Source organism: Candoia aspera, chromosome 3 (genome assembly GCF_035149785.1).
Source record: "Candoia aspera isolate rCanAsp1 chromosome 3, rCanAsp1.hap2, whole genome shotgun sequence".
NCBI lineage: Eukaryota > Metazoa > Chordata > Lepidosauria > Squamata > Boidae > Candoia > Candoia aspera.
Genome location: NC_086155.1, coordinates 159,852,939 through 159,872,435, shown reverse-complemented (window position 1 = coordinate 159,872,435; position 19,497 = coordinate 159,852,939). Strand labels below are relative to the sequence as shown.

The window sequence follows — 19,497 nt, the reverse complement described above, 5'->3', positions numbered from 1 at the left end:
GCTCAGTCTGTTGTTCAGTCTATGTGAACACCTGTTGGTGAGTACAATTACATTCTTTGGCTTGGACATTTTTCATTTGCAGGTTTTAGGCTTCCCAAGCAGTCATAAAGTTTGCTGTAAATCAGTACTGATCTTTGAAACTGGGATTAAGTCAAAATGTGCCCATAATTTTGAGTCAGTATGTTTGAAATGTGTGCTGTCCTGACATCCAGAAACACACATTTTGGAATGTAAAGAGTTACAATTTTATTAAACAGAATAACAGAATGCCATTGAAGGAGTTATTAAAATGGAAATCTTTGCCAGGCATTTGGCTAGCAGCTAGCTATTTGGCCCGGGGGGGGGGGCAGGGGGAGGGAGAGACTGATGTCAGCAGCATAATAACACAGAGCTCACCCCGCCTTTTTTTTACATGTATTGAGATGTCACAACACATGCCAAAAGAGGCAGAACTTGTGGTAAAACATCATGGTATTGTTTTTATCAGAATAATCCTGTGGATGTCACTGCATCTGTCCAAGCAGGTCTTCCTTGAAGTATGTTACCAAAGTCATTCTGTTACTTCTTTTTCAAACTGCAAAGTATTGAGAATATATTTTATTCCCATATCTGAGGAAGCCTAGCAAGTAAACCCATTCACGAACACTGTTGCAATGCCAAGAGCAATGTGCATAGCCCCAGTCTCCCTCTCAATCTAGTCAAACACAATTTATGTAATATTCTGAGTTTCAAATATAGAATTATAATTAAGGTGACAGCAGAACTGCAAATTTGATGGTAACTAGCTTGCTGCTGACAAAGAAAGTGACAGTATGAAGAAGGGAGGACACAGGATCCCTCTGACTTTTCTTTATGCCAATTGCCTTTCTTCTAATTAAGGATTTAGAGATTTGTTTGCCAAACAAGTGGGGCAAAGTGTCTGAGTTGTTGCTGAGAAAAGATAGGGAGAAAAAGTTAATTCTCCTGTCTCTGCTTCTCTTCTGCAAGTGCCTTCTCTAACTAGCACCTGGCATAACAGTGTCAGCTATGGTTGATGAATCCCATGATCTCATCATATCTGCAGTCAGGGCTGCAACTAGGGTCTGTGTCACCCGGGGCAAACATGGATTCCGCACCCATTTTCGCGCCCCCCCAGCGCTCATTTTGACGGCCCCCCAGCGCGGCGCCCAGGGCACATGCCCCAGTTGCCCCCTCCCCAGTTGCGCCCCTGTCTGCAGTTTCACCCTGAGTTCTTATGAAGATCTGTGCCCAACTGCGGCTCAAGTGTTGTAAAATAATTTAAGAAAGCTACATTTTATATACTATTTCTGTAAAGGCTCTGTATTAATGTTTTTTCCTTTGTGTCTTTTTCCCTGTTCCAGATAGTAGATGCATATTTGCAATTTCCATAGAAAAACAACAATACAATGAATGCCTAGGTTTCCATGTTGAGTTGCAGGCTGTTAAATTACTTTTCCCATAGTCAATACTACTAAAGGAAACTTTCTGTTATTTGATATTTTACTCCTAAATTTTCTTGGTCTAGCCAATTTAATTTCTCAGGGTTAAAACTGGAAGAGGGACATGTGAACACACATCAAAATAATCTAGTGGCTTCAGTAAAACTATCCTAAAATAAATATTAAGAATGGAAACTTTGGTTTTCCTGTCAAATAGAAATAAGATGCCTAGAAAACCTTCTCTTAGCTTTGCCAAAATATGACTGCTTCCAGAAAAATACAAGTACTGTGATTTTTTTTCAAATTTTATGTATTATTTCTTCAGAGCATTTGAAATATATTATAATTGTTACACATATAATAATTATGCCAGTTATTGTTTTAAGTTTTCATAAGAGTTGATACTCAAAACAGTAGTTTACTTCAACCCCATGTAAATTTACTGACACTGCATTCAATGGGAGTTAGTTAATCAAAGTTTTGGACTGTGTATCTTAATTTTTTAACAGGCTTGTTCTTGCCCTCCAAAAAGAGTTTGTTTTTGCAAAAAGACTAAACCAAGTTAAACTAAAAATGAGCATCAGCAATAAATAAGAGAATTTTTAATTATTTTTTAAATATAATTCTAATTGATTTCTTTTAAAGTAATTTCATAAAACAAGATAAAAGTTGGGTTCACTTGACAAGTTCCCAGTTAGCTGGGTTTACAGGTAAATAATGAGGCTGCAATTCTCTTTACTTAACTGGGAGGAAACATTAAATATAGTAAAATACATTCAGATACATTCAGATCATTGCACTGTAAATTCCGATTATGGTTATGGTATGCTGGATTTACCATAAACCTTAATTTTTATGGTAGCTAGGAGCAATGATAGCAGATTTCATTGATGATAATTCATCGTTTGTTACTTTGTTTTCAACTGTTCTTTTTGAACAACCATTGTTACACATAACACTAAATATCAAGAGATAAATTAAGATTCATAAATGATAGTGATTGGATCTGAACGTCATACTAAGCCCAAACAAATTATATTATGATTTAATGTGATCTGTAAATTCAGCTTTTGAGTTTCTCTGTGGCAATACTAAGGCAGTTTTCTGGGAAGTACTGTATATCTCTGCATTTAAAGCCCTGCTGTCAGGGACCTTAGCTGAAGCATTTGCAAATCTGGCTTTGACTGAACATCCTATCACCTTCTGTGAAGGATGAAGACATGGCATGGGTAAAACCAGTAATTACTGTTTTGGAATGCCTGCAAGGGTAGCCTAAACTCAGATATAGGACAACTGAAACTACCACTACAAGGTTAGATAGGGAGCATTTGATCTGTTTTATTCTACATAGAGAACTTCATTCAGAAAGAGAATGGAAATGCCAATACAGTACCACATTTCCTCAGTGTGGAGAAATGGATGGCATCTGGAAAAGGAATTTACACAGAAGGCAGGGCTTTCTTTCCTTAATCATCTGACTGGGCAAGAAGCAAATTAGTTCTGTTTTGTGGGCTAGATTCAATTCTCCATACCTGCAGTAGATTAAATGAGCAGCTCTAACTTCTTGGTACTCTTTATCTCAGTTTCTGTATGGAGAAACACCATGTGAAGCAAATTCATATCATAAACAACCCAGTCTGCATCTCTAAGCCCACCCAGTGACTCCTAACATTGCTGTAACATGGGTGCTGACTTGAAGTTTGTCAACTATCCCCAGTTTATGTTAAAATGATAAAATATGGGTTAGATGACACTGTTGTTAGAAGGATTCACATTTGGCTGAATGGCCGTATACAAAGAGTGATAATTAATGGCTCCTATTCAGTTTCGAGGGATGCATTGAGTGAATGCCAGCCTTGCCCATTTTCATCAGTGCTTGGATGAAGGAGTTACAGGGACACTTGTAAATTTGCAGATGACAAATAGCTGGGAAAGATAGCTAATACTGTAGATCAAAAAGAGAAGATTCAGAAACATTTAGAGGGGCTTGAGCAGTGGGCTGAAATGAGTACAATGGAATTTTACAAGGAGAAATGTGACATTCTGCATCTGGGTAGAACAAAATAAGGCACAAACAAAGCAACTGCTAAAAGGCAAATGCTAACTGGAGGTGTATTAAAAGGAGCAGAGAGTCCAGATCACAGGAAGTGATTGCTTCACTCTCTTCTGCCCTGGTCAGATTCCATTTGGAGTACTGTGTCCTGTTTTGGATACCATAATTCAAAAAGCACAGTGAGAAATTGGAGCAAGTTCAGAAGAGATTTATCAAGATGGTGAAGAATGTAGAAGGCAATCATGAGAAACCACTTAAAGGATCTGGGTATGTTTAGCCTACAGAAAAGATGAGTGAAGGTGAATATGATACAAATTTTGAACTATCTGAAGAGTTGTCACACAGAACAGAGAATGGGCTTACTCTCTTTTGCCCCAGAGGGTAATCAGTGAGTTAAAACTAAAAGGAAGCAGGGTCAGACTAGACATCAGGTAGAACATACTGATTGGATAAGGTATCAGTTAGTGGAATAGGCTGCCACATGACCTGCTGAGGTCTCTATTACTTTTGTCAGCCCTTCAAGGTAGACCAGACCAGGAAACCAAAGTTATGAATGCTAATATTACTTTTATTATAAGGTTATAGTAACAGAATCTTGCAAGTCTGAATGTGCCTCCCTCCCCCCTCCCTTTATTTTCAAGAGAACTAGGGAGGGTCAAGTCTGAGACACTTTCTCAAATTAGATTTCTGCCACATACTCCAATTTCATTTCATTTATTTATTTTATTTTTATCCCGCCTTTATTATTTTTATAAATAACTCAAGGCGGCGAAATAACTCCTTCCTCCTCTTTTCCCCACAACAACAACCCTGTGAGGTTAGTTGGGCTGAGAGAGAGTGACTGGCCCAAGGTCACCCAGCCAGCTTTCATGGCTAAGGCGAGACTAGAACTCACAGTCTCCTGGTTTCTAGCCCAGCACCTTAACTACTAGGCCAAACTGGCTCTCACACAAAATTTCTTTTATTTGACTGTTGTCTTGGTTGCGTTTCTTCCTCCAGTTCCTCAACATTATTCTTACAGCCCATTACAACTTTTCAGAGGCTGAATGGTCATCTGTCAGATATGCTCTGGTAGATTCTGCACTGAGCAGGGGGTTGCATTAGATAACCTTAAAGATCTCTTTCAATTCTTTGATTCTATGTTACAACCAAATCTTTAACTGCAGTTAGGTTTAACTGTGATTTATTGATAGGAATCAATTTAATAAATCAAGGGTTTATTATTATTATTATTATTATTATTATTAATTATTTAAAAGGTTTGTACGGCCACCCATCTTATAACACAACTCTGGGCAGCTCACAACAACAATAAAAATCCCAAACTATTAAAATTATAAAACCGTAAAACCCACCTCATTCATCCCCTTGGGATGCCCCAACAACCAATCCAAAAGTCCCTCACTCTATCCCAGCACTTGGGTAAAAGCCAGATCTTGATGGCCTTCCAGAAGGCTAAAAGGGTGGGGGCTAGCCAGACAACCGGGGGAAAGGGTGTTCCGTAAGGTAGGGGCAGCCACAGAAAAGGCATGCTTCTGAGGTCCTATGAGATTCCAGCCAGCCTCTGACTCAGAAAATGAAACTCTGAGTCAGAGGGAGAAATAGAAACTTACCGGGCTGAAACTGGGAAAGCGAAACCCAGAGATGAGTCAGCAGTGCGGGAAGGGTCACAGAAGCTGATTGGCCAGTCTTCAGAGGAGGATTTGAATATTCCAGTCAGTGCACGCCAACGACGGGCAGAAAAGCGTGTGAAGGAGAAGGCAGCCCGATTGGCTGCAGAAGGGAATAGGCGCACAAAAGATTGTCAATAAAAGACAGACGCGTGAAGAGCAAGCTACCGGAGACAACCGATCCTTCGAGCTCGCAGTTCCAGCAGAAGAGTCCTTACCCGCATCAGAAACCTTGTCTATAACTGGAGAGGAACCAGCGCCAGTGTTCCCTATTGGAGAGGACTTGGATCCTGCATCCACTGCCATTGAGGATCTTCTCCTTGCCAGACCCAGCAACCTCAGTCTCATGTCCAGCTTCTGACCTCTTTGTCCTCCTTGTGTGCCTTTCAGGAGTGCTTCCAGCCTTGCTTCGAGTTTCCAGCCATGTCCAGAGTCTCTAGTCCAGTCTCGTCATGCTTCAAGTCCTCAGCCTTGCCTCAAGTCTCCAGTTCAGCCTTGTCACGCTTCTAGTTCCCAGCCTTCTCCAGAGTCTCCAGTACAGCTTTGTTGTCCCTTCGATCTCCAGCCTTGCCCTGGATCTCCAGCCCAGTCTAGCTGCACCCCAGTTGCACAACATTGTTCAGTAGCTTCACACCTAGCTTGTTGTGAACCAGGTTTGCAACCTTGTTTAGAACCTGTGGTCCATTCTGGTCATGTTTCAAGTCCCTTGCCTAGTCCACAACTTCCAATCCAGCCTTGTCTTGTGCCTGGCTTCCAGCCCAGCCAGGAGTCTTCAGCCGAGTCCAGACTTGGTTCAAGTTCTCAGCCTCGTTCCGAACCTCCAGCCCAGAGTACCCAGCCTAGCCCAGAATCTCTAGCTGAGCCTAGCTTTGCTTTGAGTTCCCTACCTCATTTCGAGCCTCCAGCCCAGAGTATCCAGCCTACCCTGAGTCATTGTGCTGAGTCCAGTCCTGCCATTGTAGCAAAGACTCGTCCATTGGGTCCAGTTTGGTCTCGTCTAGCTTCCTGGTGCAAGCCTGCTTCTAGTGGTGTTCCGGATTGTGGACATTCATCTCCAGTTTCAGCATTGCTGCGTGCCCTCGTTTCTTCCAGTCTTCCAGTCTCCGTCAGTGAATCCTGCTCCACTGTTCAACTACAGCCTCTTCCTGCAACCTTGCTGGTTTCCTCATTATTACCCAGTTGGTTTTGATTGGAACCAGCCTATCTCTTGACCATAAGGACTTATTTATTGTATATACTATAGTTATTTAATAGAGTGTTTTGATACTAATCCTGCCTGGCCGCTTCATAGTCTGAACAGGACAGGTCCTACTAGAGGGCAATATTTCAGGGAAGGGACCTGGAGCATGCCTACCCTATCCAATTTGGTAGGATGGGTGGATAGTCTTACAGAGAGACGGTCTCACAAATTTGGGTTGAAACACAATATAAAGCTGGATACTCAGAAGTGGAAGCAAAAGTCTCTCATTTCCTTTTAGCTGTATACAGGTAGTCCTCACTTAATGACCATAACCGGGGCCCTGAATTTTGGTTGCTAAGCAAAGCACTCATTAAGCAAATCCGACCCAATTTTATGACCTTTTTTGCGGCAGTTGTTAAGCAAATCACCGTGGGCATTAAGCGAACCATGTGGTTGTTAAATGAATCATGTGGCTCCCCATTGATTTTGCTTGCCAGAAGCCTGCCAGGACAGTCAAAAATGACGATCACGTGACACTGTGACAATCATAAATGCGAACCGGTTGCCAGGTGCCCAAGCTGTGATCACATGACTAGGGACACTGCAACAGTTGTAAGTGCAAGGACCAGCCACAAGTTGGTTTTTCCAGCACCATTGCAAGTCTGAACCATCACTGAATGAATGGTTGTTAAGTGAGGACTACTGTCAGCACCTGATCATTCGAGCATTCACACAATCACAGTCAGGAGGCTGGGATTCCTTTAACTGTTTTAATGAAGCGTAATGAATGGTACAGAAGGCAAGCTGCGAATAAAGATTTCCCGCTCAAACCTAACTTAAAACTACATTCCCTTAGTTAGTCCCCTTTCCCATGAAACCATGTCATCCCCCTTCCCATCCAGATGGTATTTCTGGCATATCTCAACCCCGTGTCCTTGATGTCTGCCATAGCCATAATAAACCACTTCACACTCTAACTTCACACCCCCTCCCATCTGGCAACATGGGAGAAGGAAATGATGGGAGATGCTCTGATAAGGGTTTCTGTGAAACCTTTGGTTGGGTGGATCTGACAACTACCTGTAAAAGGAGAAGAAGGGGAGGGAAGAATACCTCAGACTGAGATTTAACGTTACACGAATAAGTTTGGATAAAGCGGAAGAACTTGAAAACCTGGTTCTGCTGCCTCGCCTGGGGCGAGAGGGGCACCAGTTCTTCTTGGAGGTGGCTAGTACCATGGATCTCTCCCCAACAAGTAAGATCTTCGCCTCTTGGATTTTACATCTATTTTCTCTTTATTTATTGGTTTGTGATATTGTAATTTATATGCTTTTAAAAATTTTGATTTTATTGTAAACCACCCAGAGTCCCCCTTTTGGGAGAGATGGGCGGTAATATAAATTCGAAAAACAAACAAACAAATAAAATAAGCTTGGATAAATCGTCACTTAGAGTTACATTTGAACATGCAGGTATCGCATGTGCTTCAATGACTGACAAGGTTTTCTTTGCCTAGAGATGAAAAAAGTGGATTATTGTAAATGTATGTCTGAATTTATAGCTGAAGAATTGCATCGTTTTTAATAATGTGTTCAAATAGCTTAACATATATTAAAATAAACGACAATTAAAGATTGTTGGATGAGGTGCTGGAACTGCTACTTGAACCAGGAATGGATTTTTTATGTAATTCTACCTTGTTGATTGCATTGGGAGTCCAACTAAGACACAAGTTTATTGCAAAGAAACAGAAAATGTAAACTATCTTAGACACATATTTCAGTCCTTTGGCATGTTTGTTTGTAAATCCCAGATTGCTGGGTGGAATGAACTTTTTGATCTTACATTCTATGACCTAATTCTTCTTACCTCTATCAACACAGTACAACAACACACTCCTTTTATCTTATTTGCACAGAAACTTAAGTTTGTGCATCATTCAAAACTTCCATGAATTTCACACTAGCTTCCTCTTTGTGCAAATGAAATACAGTACAAACATCTGTATTTCAGCTTTAACGTTACTTGATGTTTTAAAGAAGCTGCCAATGCTGTGTTAATCTTTAAAAGGATAATGGAGTTCAAATATAAATGTTTCATAATTTATAACTTGTAGCAGTATAATTAAATGTGTTAGTGCTGCTGGCATAATATTCTCTCAGTCATGGTGACCCACAATCTTTTTTATAGGACTTTTGGTGGTGTCTTTCCCTTCTGCAGTCACTGTGAACAGCTTTGAGAAGTAGGAATAATATATATCCCAGACCCTGCTTTGTTTTGGCATATTCATGACTTTCCTGCTCTGTTGTCTCATTCTCATTGTACTAAATGATATCCTTTTGAGAAAGAAGTGAACTTGCCAGAAAGAACCTTAGGACAGGGTTAATTCAGTGCATGCAAAGAAGAGGAAGAGGTTTGTTGTTCTGGTTCTTATTCAAGATTATTTGGGAAGAAAGAAGGAGCAATTCACTAGCAGACAGCACTACTTGCACAGTCAGAAAGTTGGTTGAACATAATGCATGCAGCTGGGAGGGGGAATAACTTTACATTCAATTTTGCTTTGCTCAGTTCCTGCTTTGAAATTATGCATAAGCCAGGAATTGTGGTTTTGAATAAATCAATTGATAGTCAAAGAAGCCAGTTATAAATCCTGACAATATTTAATTGGTTTATTTAACTATTTTGTTTAGCTAATTAGGTGAAAAATATTTTAATTCATGAATCTTGGTTTATATTTAGCACCAGGGAGTCATCAAACAAAGTGGTTTATTTATTTTCCTGGCTCTGCAGAAAGAATAGAGAAAACGAGGGGATTAATTGAGCACAGTGTTTTTTGCATGGCTTCTTTTTGTTCTGGGACATGTACTTTACGATCATAATACTGTACACTGTTGTAAGCATCATCTGAAGAACTTAAAGCTGCATTTTTCCACAAAGAGGTACAGGTTTGCATAATTTATAATACTATAAATACAAAATTCATAAAAACAGTATATAAATTCACTCTGCTACAGAACTGCTAAAGAGCCAGTTTGGTGTAGTGCTTAAGGCACCAGGCTAGAGGACGGTGAGTTCTAGTCCTGTCTTAGGCATAAAGCCAGCTGGGTGACATTGGGCTCTGTCTCTCAGCCCTAGGAAGGAGGCAATGGCAAACCACTTCTGAAAATCTTGCCAAGAAAAGTGCAGGGACTAGTCCAGGCAGTTGACAGGAGTCAACTCTGACTCAAAGGCACACACACAACCCCCCCCCCCGAACTGTTAGACTTGTAGCATTTTTCTGCTAGTGTGTATTTCAATAAGAAAAAATGAACAAAGAAAGCAGTAAGTTGGAAAACAAAGCAGAAGGTTTGTGTTCATATGCTAAGTTCTAGGATAAGTGATATCACACTATTTATGTCATTGGGATTTTGTCCATGTGTTTGATTTCAGGAAGGCAAATCTTAGATCTCAGTGAAAAACACAGGTGGTAATTGTTATAACTTCAAACACTCCTGTGAACTAATTATCACAGTATGTTTCTAAAGGAAATTAACAGTTAAGAAACCACAGTATATTTCTAAAAGAAACAGGAAATCCCAAATAGACTTCAAAGTCAATCTTTAACTCTTTTGTGTAAAAAGTTTTAGGAAGTACCCTTGGATAATTGGAACATTTTAAATAGTACATTTGCCTTTGTGTGCTTTTAGTTTCTCATGCTTTATATTTAAAAACACAGTGAATTTGTTAAATCTCATGGGAAATATGATTCCATGGTTTGAGAATGTTTAACTGCTGTGGATTCAGCAATAAGGGAGTGGTTCTGCTTTCAGCAGTTATATAACACATTTCTACTGTGTTCTGCAATAAGCCTAGTTTTGGATTAATATGGAAGAAATTCTCTTCTCCATGAGGAGAATTCTGGGAGTTGAAGTCCACATATCTTAAAGTTGCTAAGGTTGAGAAACACTGCTATAAGGAGTAGACCTCTTTGGCTGAATGCAAGGAGATAGTGCCCTATTTATCTCTCTCCCTGTCCCCTAAATTAAATATGCATCTTGCCCAACATTCTAAAGAAAAATAACATACTGTCTGCTATCAAATATTATTATTATTAGATTTTTATCCTGCCTTTTTTATAGGTAAAGACTGTGAACAACCTAATATTCCTGCCTCCTATTTCCCCCACAACAACCCTGTAAGGTGGGTTGGGCTGAGAGAAAGTGGCCCAAAGTCATCCAGCCGGCTTTCATGCCAAAGGGAGGCCTAGAACTCACAGTCCCTGGGTTTCTACCACACTGGCTCTCTTTATAAAAATGTAATTCAGATATAAATAGAAAACACAGACATTATAACTTGACAATCAGTATAAATTATATCCCTTTTGCTATTTATTTATTTATTTATTTGGCATATTTATATAGCCGCCCATCTCACAAACATGTGACTCTGGGTGATGTACACCCCAACAGTTAAAAACTCCATAACAATCTAAAAACAAAAAATAAACATAAAGTAAACATATAAAATAAAATCCAAGAATGCAGGAGAACAACCATCACTTAATCTCAAACAGCCACCTTGTGGGCTTTCTGTGGGGTCCCCAAGGCTGATGAAAAGACCATGTTTTATGGGCCTTCTGCAAGGCTAACAGAGATGGGGCTAACCTCACCTCGGGGGGAATGATGGTCCAGAGGGCGGGGGCCTCAGCAGAAAAGGCACGCTACTTAGTCCTGCCAGATTGAGCTCTTTGGGGATGGGACCCGCAGCATGCCCCTCTTGCCTGACCTGGTGGGACAGGTAGATGCAGTCAGGAAGAGGTATTCCCTCAAATAACCTGGTCTCATAATATGAAGGGCTTTAAAGGTCAAAACCAGCACCTTGAATTGCATCCAAAACCAAACTGGTGATCAGTGCAGCTCACAGAACAGAGGTGTAATGTGTATCCTCTTAGAGGCACACACAACTGTCCACACAGCTGCATTCTGCACCAGCTGAAACTTCCAGATGCTCTTGAAGGGCAGCCCCATGTATAGCATGTTACAGTATCCATTCTGGAGGTGACCAGGGCATGAGTGATTGTGAGTAGAGGCTCATGGTCCAGGAAGGGGCACAACTGGCTCACAACACAAAGCGATGCAAATGCTTCGTATTACTTAGCTATTAGTTGCATTAAGTAAGCAACTACAGTAAGTACAATGTATTCTAAATCCCTGTTCATTTAGAAAGGTCCACTGTGCCAGCCTTTGTTTTCACATGCATTTGCTATATAATTGTTGTTGTTTATTCATTTAGTCGCTTCCGACTCTTCATGACTTCTTTGTAAAGCATCATATGCCAAAACTACAACATAATGCTGCAATTATGAGAAAAATAAGACCCATACGTAGATCTAGTTTTTGAGTATTTACTACATGCTTACATACTGAAGCTAGAATGAATATTTTAAAATGTATGATGATTCATAGTTCTGCAAGTATATTAAAAATATTCCCTTCTATTTCAGTTTGGAAATAGTGACAAAGAGGACTAATCTTAACACTGAATTATATTTTCCTTGTGTTGTAGACTTGAATATCTTCATGATAAAATCATTTTCTATAGCTTTTGATGCAAGGATCAATTTTTCTGAGGCAGTGATTCCTCAGATGACTCACTAAATTAATATTAAACATTAGAAATAAGGGATGAAAATTTCACTTCTGTGTTGAAATAGATGTAAGCTGTAGTTCTAGTAGAGTTGAGTAACTAATTAATTTTACTGTGGATAAATCGGTGGGATAGGTATTGAGTGGAACATTGTCCTTAAGAAAGTCAAATTGAAGTTGTTTTCATGGGGGAGTGTTGTGTATAAAGGACATAAACAGGTCAGACTTCTGTTTATCACAATACTTTTATTGATATTTGTAAACATAGATCAAAATGTAAGTGTTGGAAGTGTTAGCCACATCATATGTTAATTTCCACTGGTAAAGTAAGTTGTACAATGAATATCATAGCATTTTAATCATTTAAACTCCAGTTTCCATCATCTGTTTAACTAATAAGCATATGTAACACGTTCAAAGGAAACTCAAATATTGTTAAGACATCAGTTTTCCAATTTTCAGTAGATGCTTAGTCATGTCAAAAACAAATTATTTAAAGCAACTCTGAATATACATTATTTGAATTTTCTAAAGGCTTTGTTATTCAAAATTTTACTAAATTTTCTCAACCCATATATTGAAATCTTAATATAGAAACAGGTTCGTGTAGTGTATATGAAGTTCATGAGGTTGGATGTAAGCTTAAATAATGTTATGGTAGAGATACCCCTCTAAATCAGACATCTCTTATTCTACTGACTTCAGAGAGTTAAAAAAAAAAAGCGCCCTAAATTGCATGTGCAGTAATAAGTAGTTATATGTTGTGGGTAAGAAGAGAACATGGGGACAGGAAAACTGTGGGTGGTCAGGATATCAGGGTTTTCTACCTTTTTCTCCTTCATCACAAGTATTGTTTATATATCTTCTGCATTTTAACTAAAGTTTAGTCCTGTATGTGGCACACACCAGAATTTATTTCCAAAAAAACATGTGTAGGCATGCTCTGTATGTAATTTTGCCCTTTTATTTATTTGATTAATAATAAATTGTTTTTCAGATGTCTCAGCAATGATTGTAACAGAACATTTTATATAACTAGAATTTACTTGTGTTTAAAAAAAAAAAAAAAAGCACTGAAGACCTGTACTTACTGTACATAAAAATTAGATTTCAAACAGAAACAGCATTTCTCTGGTTTCAAATAGTGCAGAAGAGTCAGAAAAAAAAAGATGCAAAAATGATGCAAAAAATTGAAGTTGTAGGACAGTGTTCAGCCCTTGATCATATGCAGTTGTCAAGCTAATTTCAAAAGCCAGCCATGAGTTCAGTACACAACAATAGTGTAATTTAGATCCATACAAATAATCCAAAAAGGTGCTTTACAACATGTGGGAGCATGAATGAAGCACCCAAATTAAAGCATCCCTGACATGCTTTATACAGGTTATACAGGCCTTGCTTGAACACATTCAGCAAAGGAGAGCCCATCGGCTCTCTTGGTAGTTGGATCCACAATCAAGCAACTGTTATTATATTATAGAATGATAAATTCATCTTGGTGTGCCTAAGAAATAGTACACTCAGGTTTCTTAATTTTAGTTATTAAAATTGGAAGTACTGCTTGCACTGTTCGTTGAAAGAGCAAAACAATAAAGGTAATTAAACTAGTCTAACAAATGCTACTTTTAATTCATTACAGGTATCGAACAAGTTTGAGACCTAAATATATTTTAACATACAAGATGGTAACAGAACTGGAGTGGAGATGTTGTCCTGGATACATGGGTGTAGATTGCAAAGAGGGTGTAGCAGAAAAGCCAAGAGCAGTAGTTTACCCAGCGGAACTTCCATCAAATGATATGAAGCCAGGCTTGGGTAAATATTTCTTTAGATCAAGATATGCATGGTCGTTTTGCTGAATTTCACATCAGTCTTTTATTGTTTAATGTGCTTTGCTGTGCTTGTTAGATTTATTAGTCCTGTTAACACTGTGAGGCAGGTTATTATTCCTGTATTATTTTATGTGTCATTTCTACATCATTTTATGTGTAAGAAAATTATTTCCCATGGCAAATATTTTCATAGATAATTCTTAACCATTTGTTAAAGTTTAGTAGCTACAGCAACATTTTTAAAATCTACTTGAATCAATGAAATGGGTCAATATTGGCATACGACCTTTATCAGAATTTGGTGTAACTGCAATATATGCTTCATTAAATGAAGAAGATTTCGTTTTCAAAGATCTGATTATAGAGTTGATAGAGTTGAGGAGCGCATGTATCAATAAATGTTTCATACCATTCCACAGAAAAGCTTTACCATTACTCATATTCAAAATCACCTTTTGATCTTATCCATAGTCAAAAGAGTGAGTAATAATTATTGTGAAGAATCAACTGTGGAAGGTCAGTTTTACCTTTAAAAGTCTCTATATTTTCATCAGACAAGTTACCAGATTTACTATATAAATCTGAGCAAAATATAAAAAATTGAAAATGTATGTCCGTTGGGGACCTGCAGTATATACAGGTCATTCTTGGTTAATGATTGCCTCATCAGCAACCATTCAAACTGACGACAATACTGAAAAAGTAGATTTATGACCGATTCTCAAACGATGGCCGCAGCATCCAACGGTCATGTGATTGCCATTTGCAACCTTCACAGCTTGCTTCCAACAAGCACAATCTATGGGGAAGCCGGCAGTAACTCACAGGTTGCAGTCACATGACATCATACTTGACTGTGGGTGATTCGCTTAACTACTGCAGCAGAACTGACTTAAGTTGGGCACAGTCACGTGATATTTCACTTAACGATGGGTCATTTAGTGATGCAGTTGCTGGTCCCAATTGCTGTCATTAAGTGAGGACTGACTGTATTTTATTGTTCCCATTTTTAATAGCTATAACTATTTTGCCTTCTTTTTTTTGCTTCAGTCAGTTTGCCAAGATTCTACTTGATCTTTCATCATTTTCCCAGCATTTTTGATGTAACCATGTTATCAAAAATTCATAGTCTCATAGTTGCTTTTGTTTCTTACATGATTCATGGATTTAAATGTTTCTTATGACTTCTTTCTTTGTATGGTTTCTTAATACTGAAATGCATCAAGCTGCAAAAATGTAAGAATGTAATTCAGTGTGCTCACTTGTATTGTTCAAACTACTGAGAGAGATAATTAAAATAGTACCACATTTTCTTTCTATAGATTCTAGACCAAAGCAAGAACAAGAAGACTCACAATATAAAAAAATACAGTTTCTGGAGGATGAATTATTCCGGCTTACACAGACTGTGCTGGAACTTCAGTCCTCTGTAATCAGTATGAATAAAAATCCAAAAGTTACTGTGGAAGAAGATGCAAGTCAGAGTGTAATATCGTGGTTGAACAACCTTCATGACCATCCAGGGTTGGACAGTACTTTGGAGGGCAAAACACAGAATACTTATCCATTCAAAACTAATGACTCATCCAAATCTGGAACAGAAAGCCTAACATCGGAAGAAGATGAAATAGAGGGTAGCTTGAAGGCCAAAATTGATAGGTTGGAAGAACTGAATGGGAAAGTAAATGACCATGAAGGACAATTAAAACAGCTCCAAGAAGCAGCCCAAGGGCGAACAGTAACAATGCCCAGCAGTCAGTTATATCAGGCACATATAGATGCTAAATTTGAAGTCCTGAGACAGGAGATATTGGAAGGGTTTGAGAAGAAAATGGCAGATCTGAAAAATTCCTGTGAGTACAAGCTGCTAGATATTCAACAACACTGTAATGACCATGAAGCCAATTTCTTAGGGCTAAGAGAATCTGTTGCAGAAAAAGAAAATGACCTGAGAAAACAAATTCAAAATCTACAGAATGTTATTGAAGCACCATTAAACCAATCATATTGTTGCAATGATGCTAAAAGTGATGACATTAGACAACAGATGAAAGCTTTGGATAAAAAGATAGAGAAAATTGCAGAAGCAAATAAAATTTTAAATGCCAGGATAGATAATGAAATAAAGCATATTTCCACTTCATATTCAGAAAACAACTTTGATGAAAAATGGGAGGAAGTAGAAGCAAGGATTAATGTTACAGAGAAAAATGCTGAAGAACACTGCTTTTACATTGAGGAAACTCTTCGTAGTGTTATAGCTACTAAAGTAGATGAAGTAAGAGGATTATTTGACAAAAAGCTCCAAGCAGTAGAAAACCGACTAGGTTCTACTCTTGTAGACATTGCTAATGTTACCAATCCAGATGAGGTATATACTACTCAAGGATCAAGAATGCAGAACAACTCAGAATCTGGAAATGAGCACCTTGTATTGGAGATTGATCTTATGAAGAACAAATTACAATACACTGAAAATTTTTGCCAGTCTGTATCACAGCATTTGGAAAGTCTTCAGAAAGGCATAGAAAACACAAACAGTAAATATGATCAGTTATTTTTAAAAACAAAAGACAATTTTCATCTTATAAAATCTTTCAATAGCTCTCTAAGTGAAAAGTTCAATTTAATTAAAGGCACCCAACATGATATTCATAAACTTCATAAGGATCTGCGAATAGTTCGTTTAGGTCTGAATGCTATTGATAAAGATGTAAAACTCCTTCAGAGTGGTTTAAACAGCTGTAGAGAAGAACTTTTAGGTATCAATTCTACATGTGGGAAGACACAGCTGGAATTACTCAGAAAAACGGATGAAATACAGAAAATGGTGGACAATCAAGCAATTCACCAAAGCAATAATTGTTGTAATTACTTGGAGAAAAAGATGAATCAGCTGAATGGGAAAGTATTTTTTAACTTGACCAGATGTAAAGATAAATTACCTGGCATCTCAGACTTGGAGGATAAAGTATTGAATGTTGAGAAAACCTGCGATAAATTAAATGCTGTCTCTAGCAGCCTTCAAAGGATAAAGGAAGGATTAAATAGACACATCTCCAGCCTTTGGAACTGTTTCACTCATATGAACAGAACTGTCACATCCCATTCAAAAGATATTTCTGGCCTCAAAAATTTTGCCCAGCAGTTCAATAGACAATTCCACAAATTTGCCATTGACTTTCAGGACCTAAAGAAAACTCAGCCTCCTATATGTAAGTTAGCATGCCCTTTTCTGTATATTAAATTCTAATTAAAAATAGGATAATAGTGTTAAATCAATACTAAAAATTAAATAGCAATTTTATTATACAGCAAGGGAAATAGAACAAAATGTCAAACTTTCCTTTATGTTTTGGATTTACGTTCTTTACTTAAGTCAAGTATTAATATCAGTATTATATCAGTTTGTGCCAGATATGGTATCATTGCTTTTCATATAAGGTAAAAGTAAAGTCACCTTTGAGTCTAGTTAGACTGTTGGATTGACATTGATACTTCCATGAAATTTGTGTGATATGATACAGAAGTGGTTTGCCATTGACTTCTTGGAGATTTTTATGTTTCCCAGACCAGTAGCCGTGGGCTTCCCAGGTGATACCCCATCCAAATAATAACCAAGGTTGACCTTGCTTAATCAGCCGAGGTTAAGTAGATGCTGTCACTATTGTTTTCATTATAACTTTTAATATATTACAAAATACTTTAATTGTATGTGTGTAAATGTGTGTGTGTGTCTATGTGTGTATATATATAACATAAGAACTTCGATTTGTTTGGATAGGTAATGGATTGTGGAGTAAGCATAATGTTTTGCCTATTTAAATCATGTTTAGGACTGAGAAATTTTAAGATGTGCAAAAGCTAGTTGAAAAGTATAGTGGATACTATGTGGTCCATTGTGAATGTTGAAAGGAGCAAAAATGGCTGTGTATAAAAACATGCCTCTACCTCTTTTCTTATAAAGAAGTGAGAATCAGGTGTGTCAGAAGAAATATAGTTGAAAGTAAGCTAAATGCTGTGGGAATGAATTACTTAAAAAGTGGAGCCAGTAAAACAGAGTTAAGAATTAATGAGTGCTGAATAAATGTGAATTAAATGCAAGAACAAGTGACTAGTGAGACAGAAGCACAATGAAATAATTTGGACAAGAGAACAAATGAGAGTCAGATCACAAAACAAATACAGGTAGTCCTCCCTTAGCAACCACTCATTCAGCAACCATTTGAAGTTGCAACAGCGCTAAACAAATAGTACTTACAACCGATCTTTAAAGTTCTGCCATCGCACCACCTCTGTGAACACATGATCGTTATCTGGACGCTTGGCAACCGGCTTGCACTTACGATGGTTGCAGCACCCCGCAGTCAAATGATTGCCATTTGCAATCTTCCCTGCCGGCTTCCCATGAGCAAAGTCAATGGGAAAGCTGTCAGGGAAGGTTACAAGTCATTCCAGTAAGTCTCCCACACCTGGAAGCAGCCACCCCCAGGCCTAAAATTGCTTGCACATGCCACTTACCCACCTGCCAGCCTGCTTGAGAGCCACCTGGGACTTGCAACTTCCTGCTGACTTCCCCACTGACTCAGGTTGTTGGAAGCCAGCAGGAAGTTGTGAGGAAGTCCTTGCTTAATGACCCGCGATCCTCGCTTAATGACAGCAATGGGGATTGCCAAGATTGCCTTCGCTAAGCGATGCAGTCACGTGACATTGTGCTTTACGATCACATCACTTCGTGACAGAAATTCTGGTTCCAATTACCATCATTAAGCAAGGACTACCTGTTCATGCAAGAACAGTGAATGCATTCAGAGAGAAAGATTTAAAAAGTCATGGGTGGATGGAGTTGATGGGATCCTCAAAAAGAGACATGAAAAGTTTATAGAACACAAAGGGAAGTATGTGGTGATGTATGGATGTAGTGAAAGTAAGGATGGTTTGCAAGGATAAAAAAAATGAAGAAGCATTAGTGTAAGCTAGTTTTAATTACTGTACACTTCCTTTTCTTACTTTCCTTTTCTGTGCTTTGTATAACATTGCTTAGATCCAAAGAGAATAGGGTGATGGATTATATGGAGGCATTAATTTAATTTATTTATGCACTGCCTGAGTCCACAATGACTGGGCAGCTGACAACATAACAAACAGAATGAAATACAATATGAATAAAGAAAGAAAGGAGAAAAAACAAACTGAATAGAAAACAAGTAAAAAATATAGAACAAAATGGAAGATCCAGCCAAAAACAAACAAAAAAAAACATATACAGGCACACCCCTCAAGAGGCTTGAGCTAGCCTAGCCCAGGGCCTGGGCAAGCAGCCAGGTCTTTAAGGCCCTCTGGAATGTCACAGGATGGGAACCACCTGGACCTCAGGGGAACTTCATTCCAAAAGTTCACAGGGCCTGTGACCAAGAAGGCAGACTTCCTGGATCCTCGAAGATGACACTGTTTAATAGAAGGACCAGGAGTGCACCAAGCCCGTTGGCTCATATCAGCCAGGCAGACTCCATAGGAGATAGGCAGTCCATCAAAACATCTACGCCATGTAGGGCTTTATAGGTCATAACCAGCATCTTGAATCGCACCTGGAAGCAAACTGGCAACCAGTGCAGCTTGCAGAGCAGGGGTGGCACATGGACAAACCAAGGCATACCCATCATTGCCCACCCCACTGCATTCTGGACAAGCTGAAGCTT

General features: G+C 38.6%; 2 protein-coding genes across 2 annotated transcripts in view; one reads left to right on the top strand and one right to left on the bottom strand.

Moving 5' to 3' along the window:
• Positions 1 to 19,497, bottom strand: part of LPIN2 (lipin 2) — a 573,775-nt gene that overhangs the window by 497,875 nt on the left and 56,403 nt on the right. The window lies entirely within an intron of this gene.
• EMILIN2 (elastin microfibril interfacer 2) overlaps positions 1 to 19,497 on the top strand; it is a 36,585-nt gene that overhangs the window by 5,131 nt on the left and 11,957 nt on the right. Inside the window, exons 3-4 of the mRNA XM_063299143.1 lie at positions 13,606 to 13,781; positions 15,121 to 17,013. Of these exons, the coding sequence (XP_063155213.1) occupies positions 13,606 to 13,781; positions 15,121 to 17,013 (2,069 nt within the window). The remainder of the gene's footprint in view (positions 1 to 13,605; positions 13,782 to 15,120; positions 17,014 to 19,497) is intronic.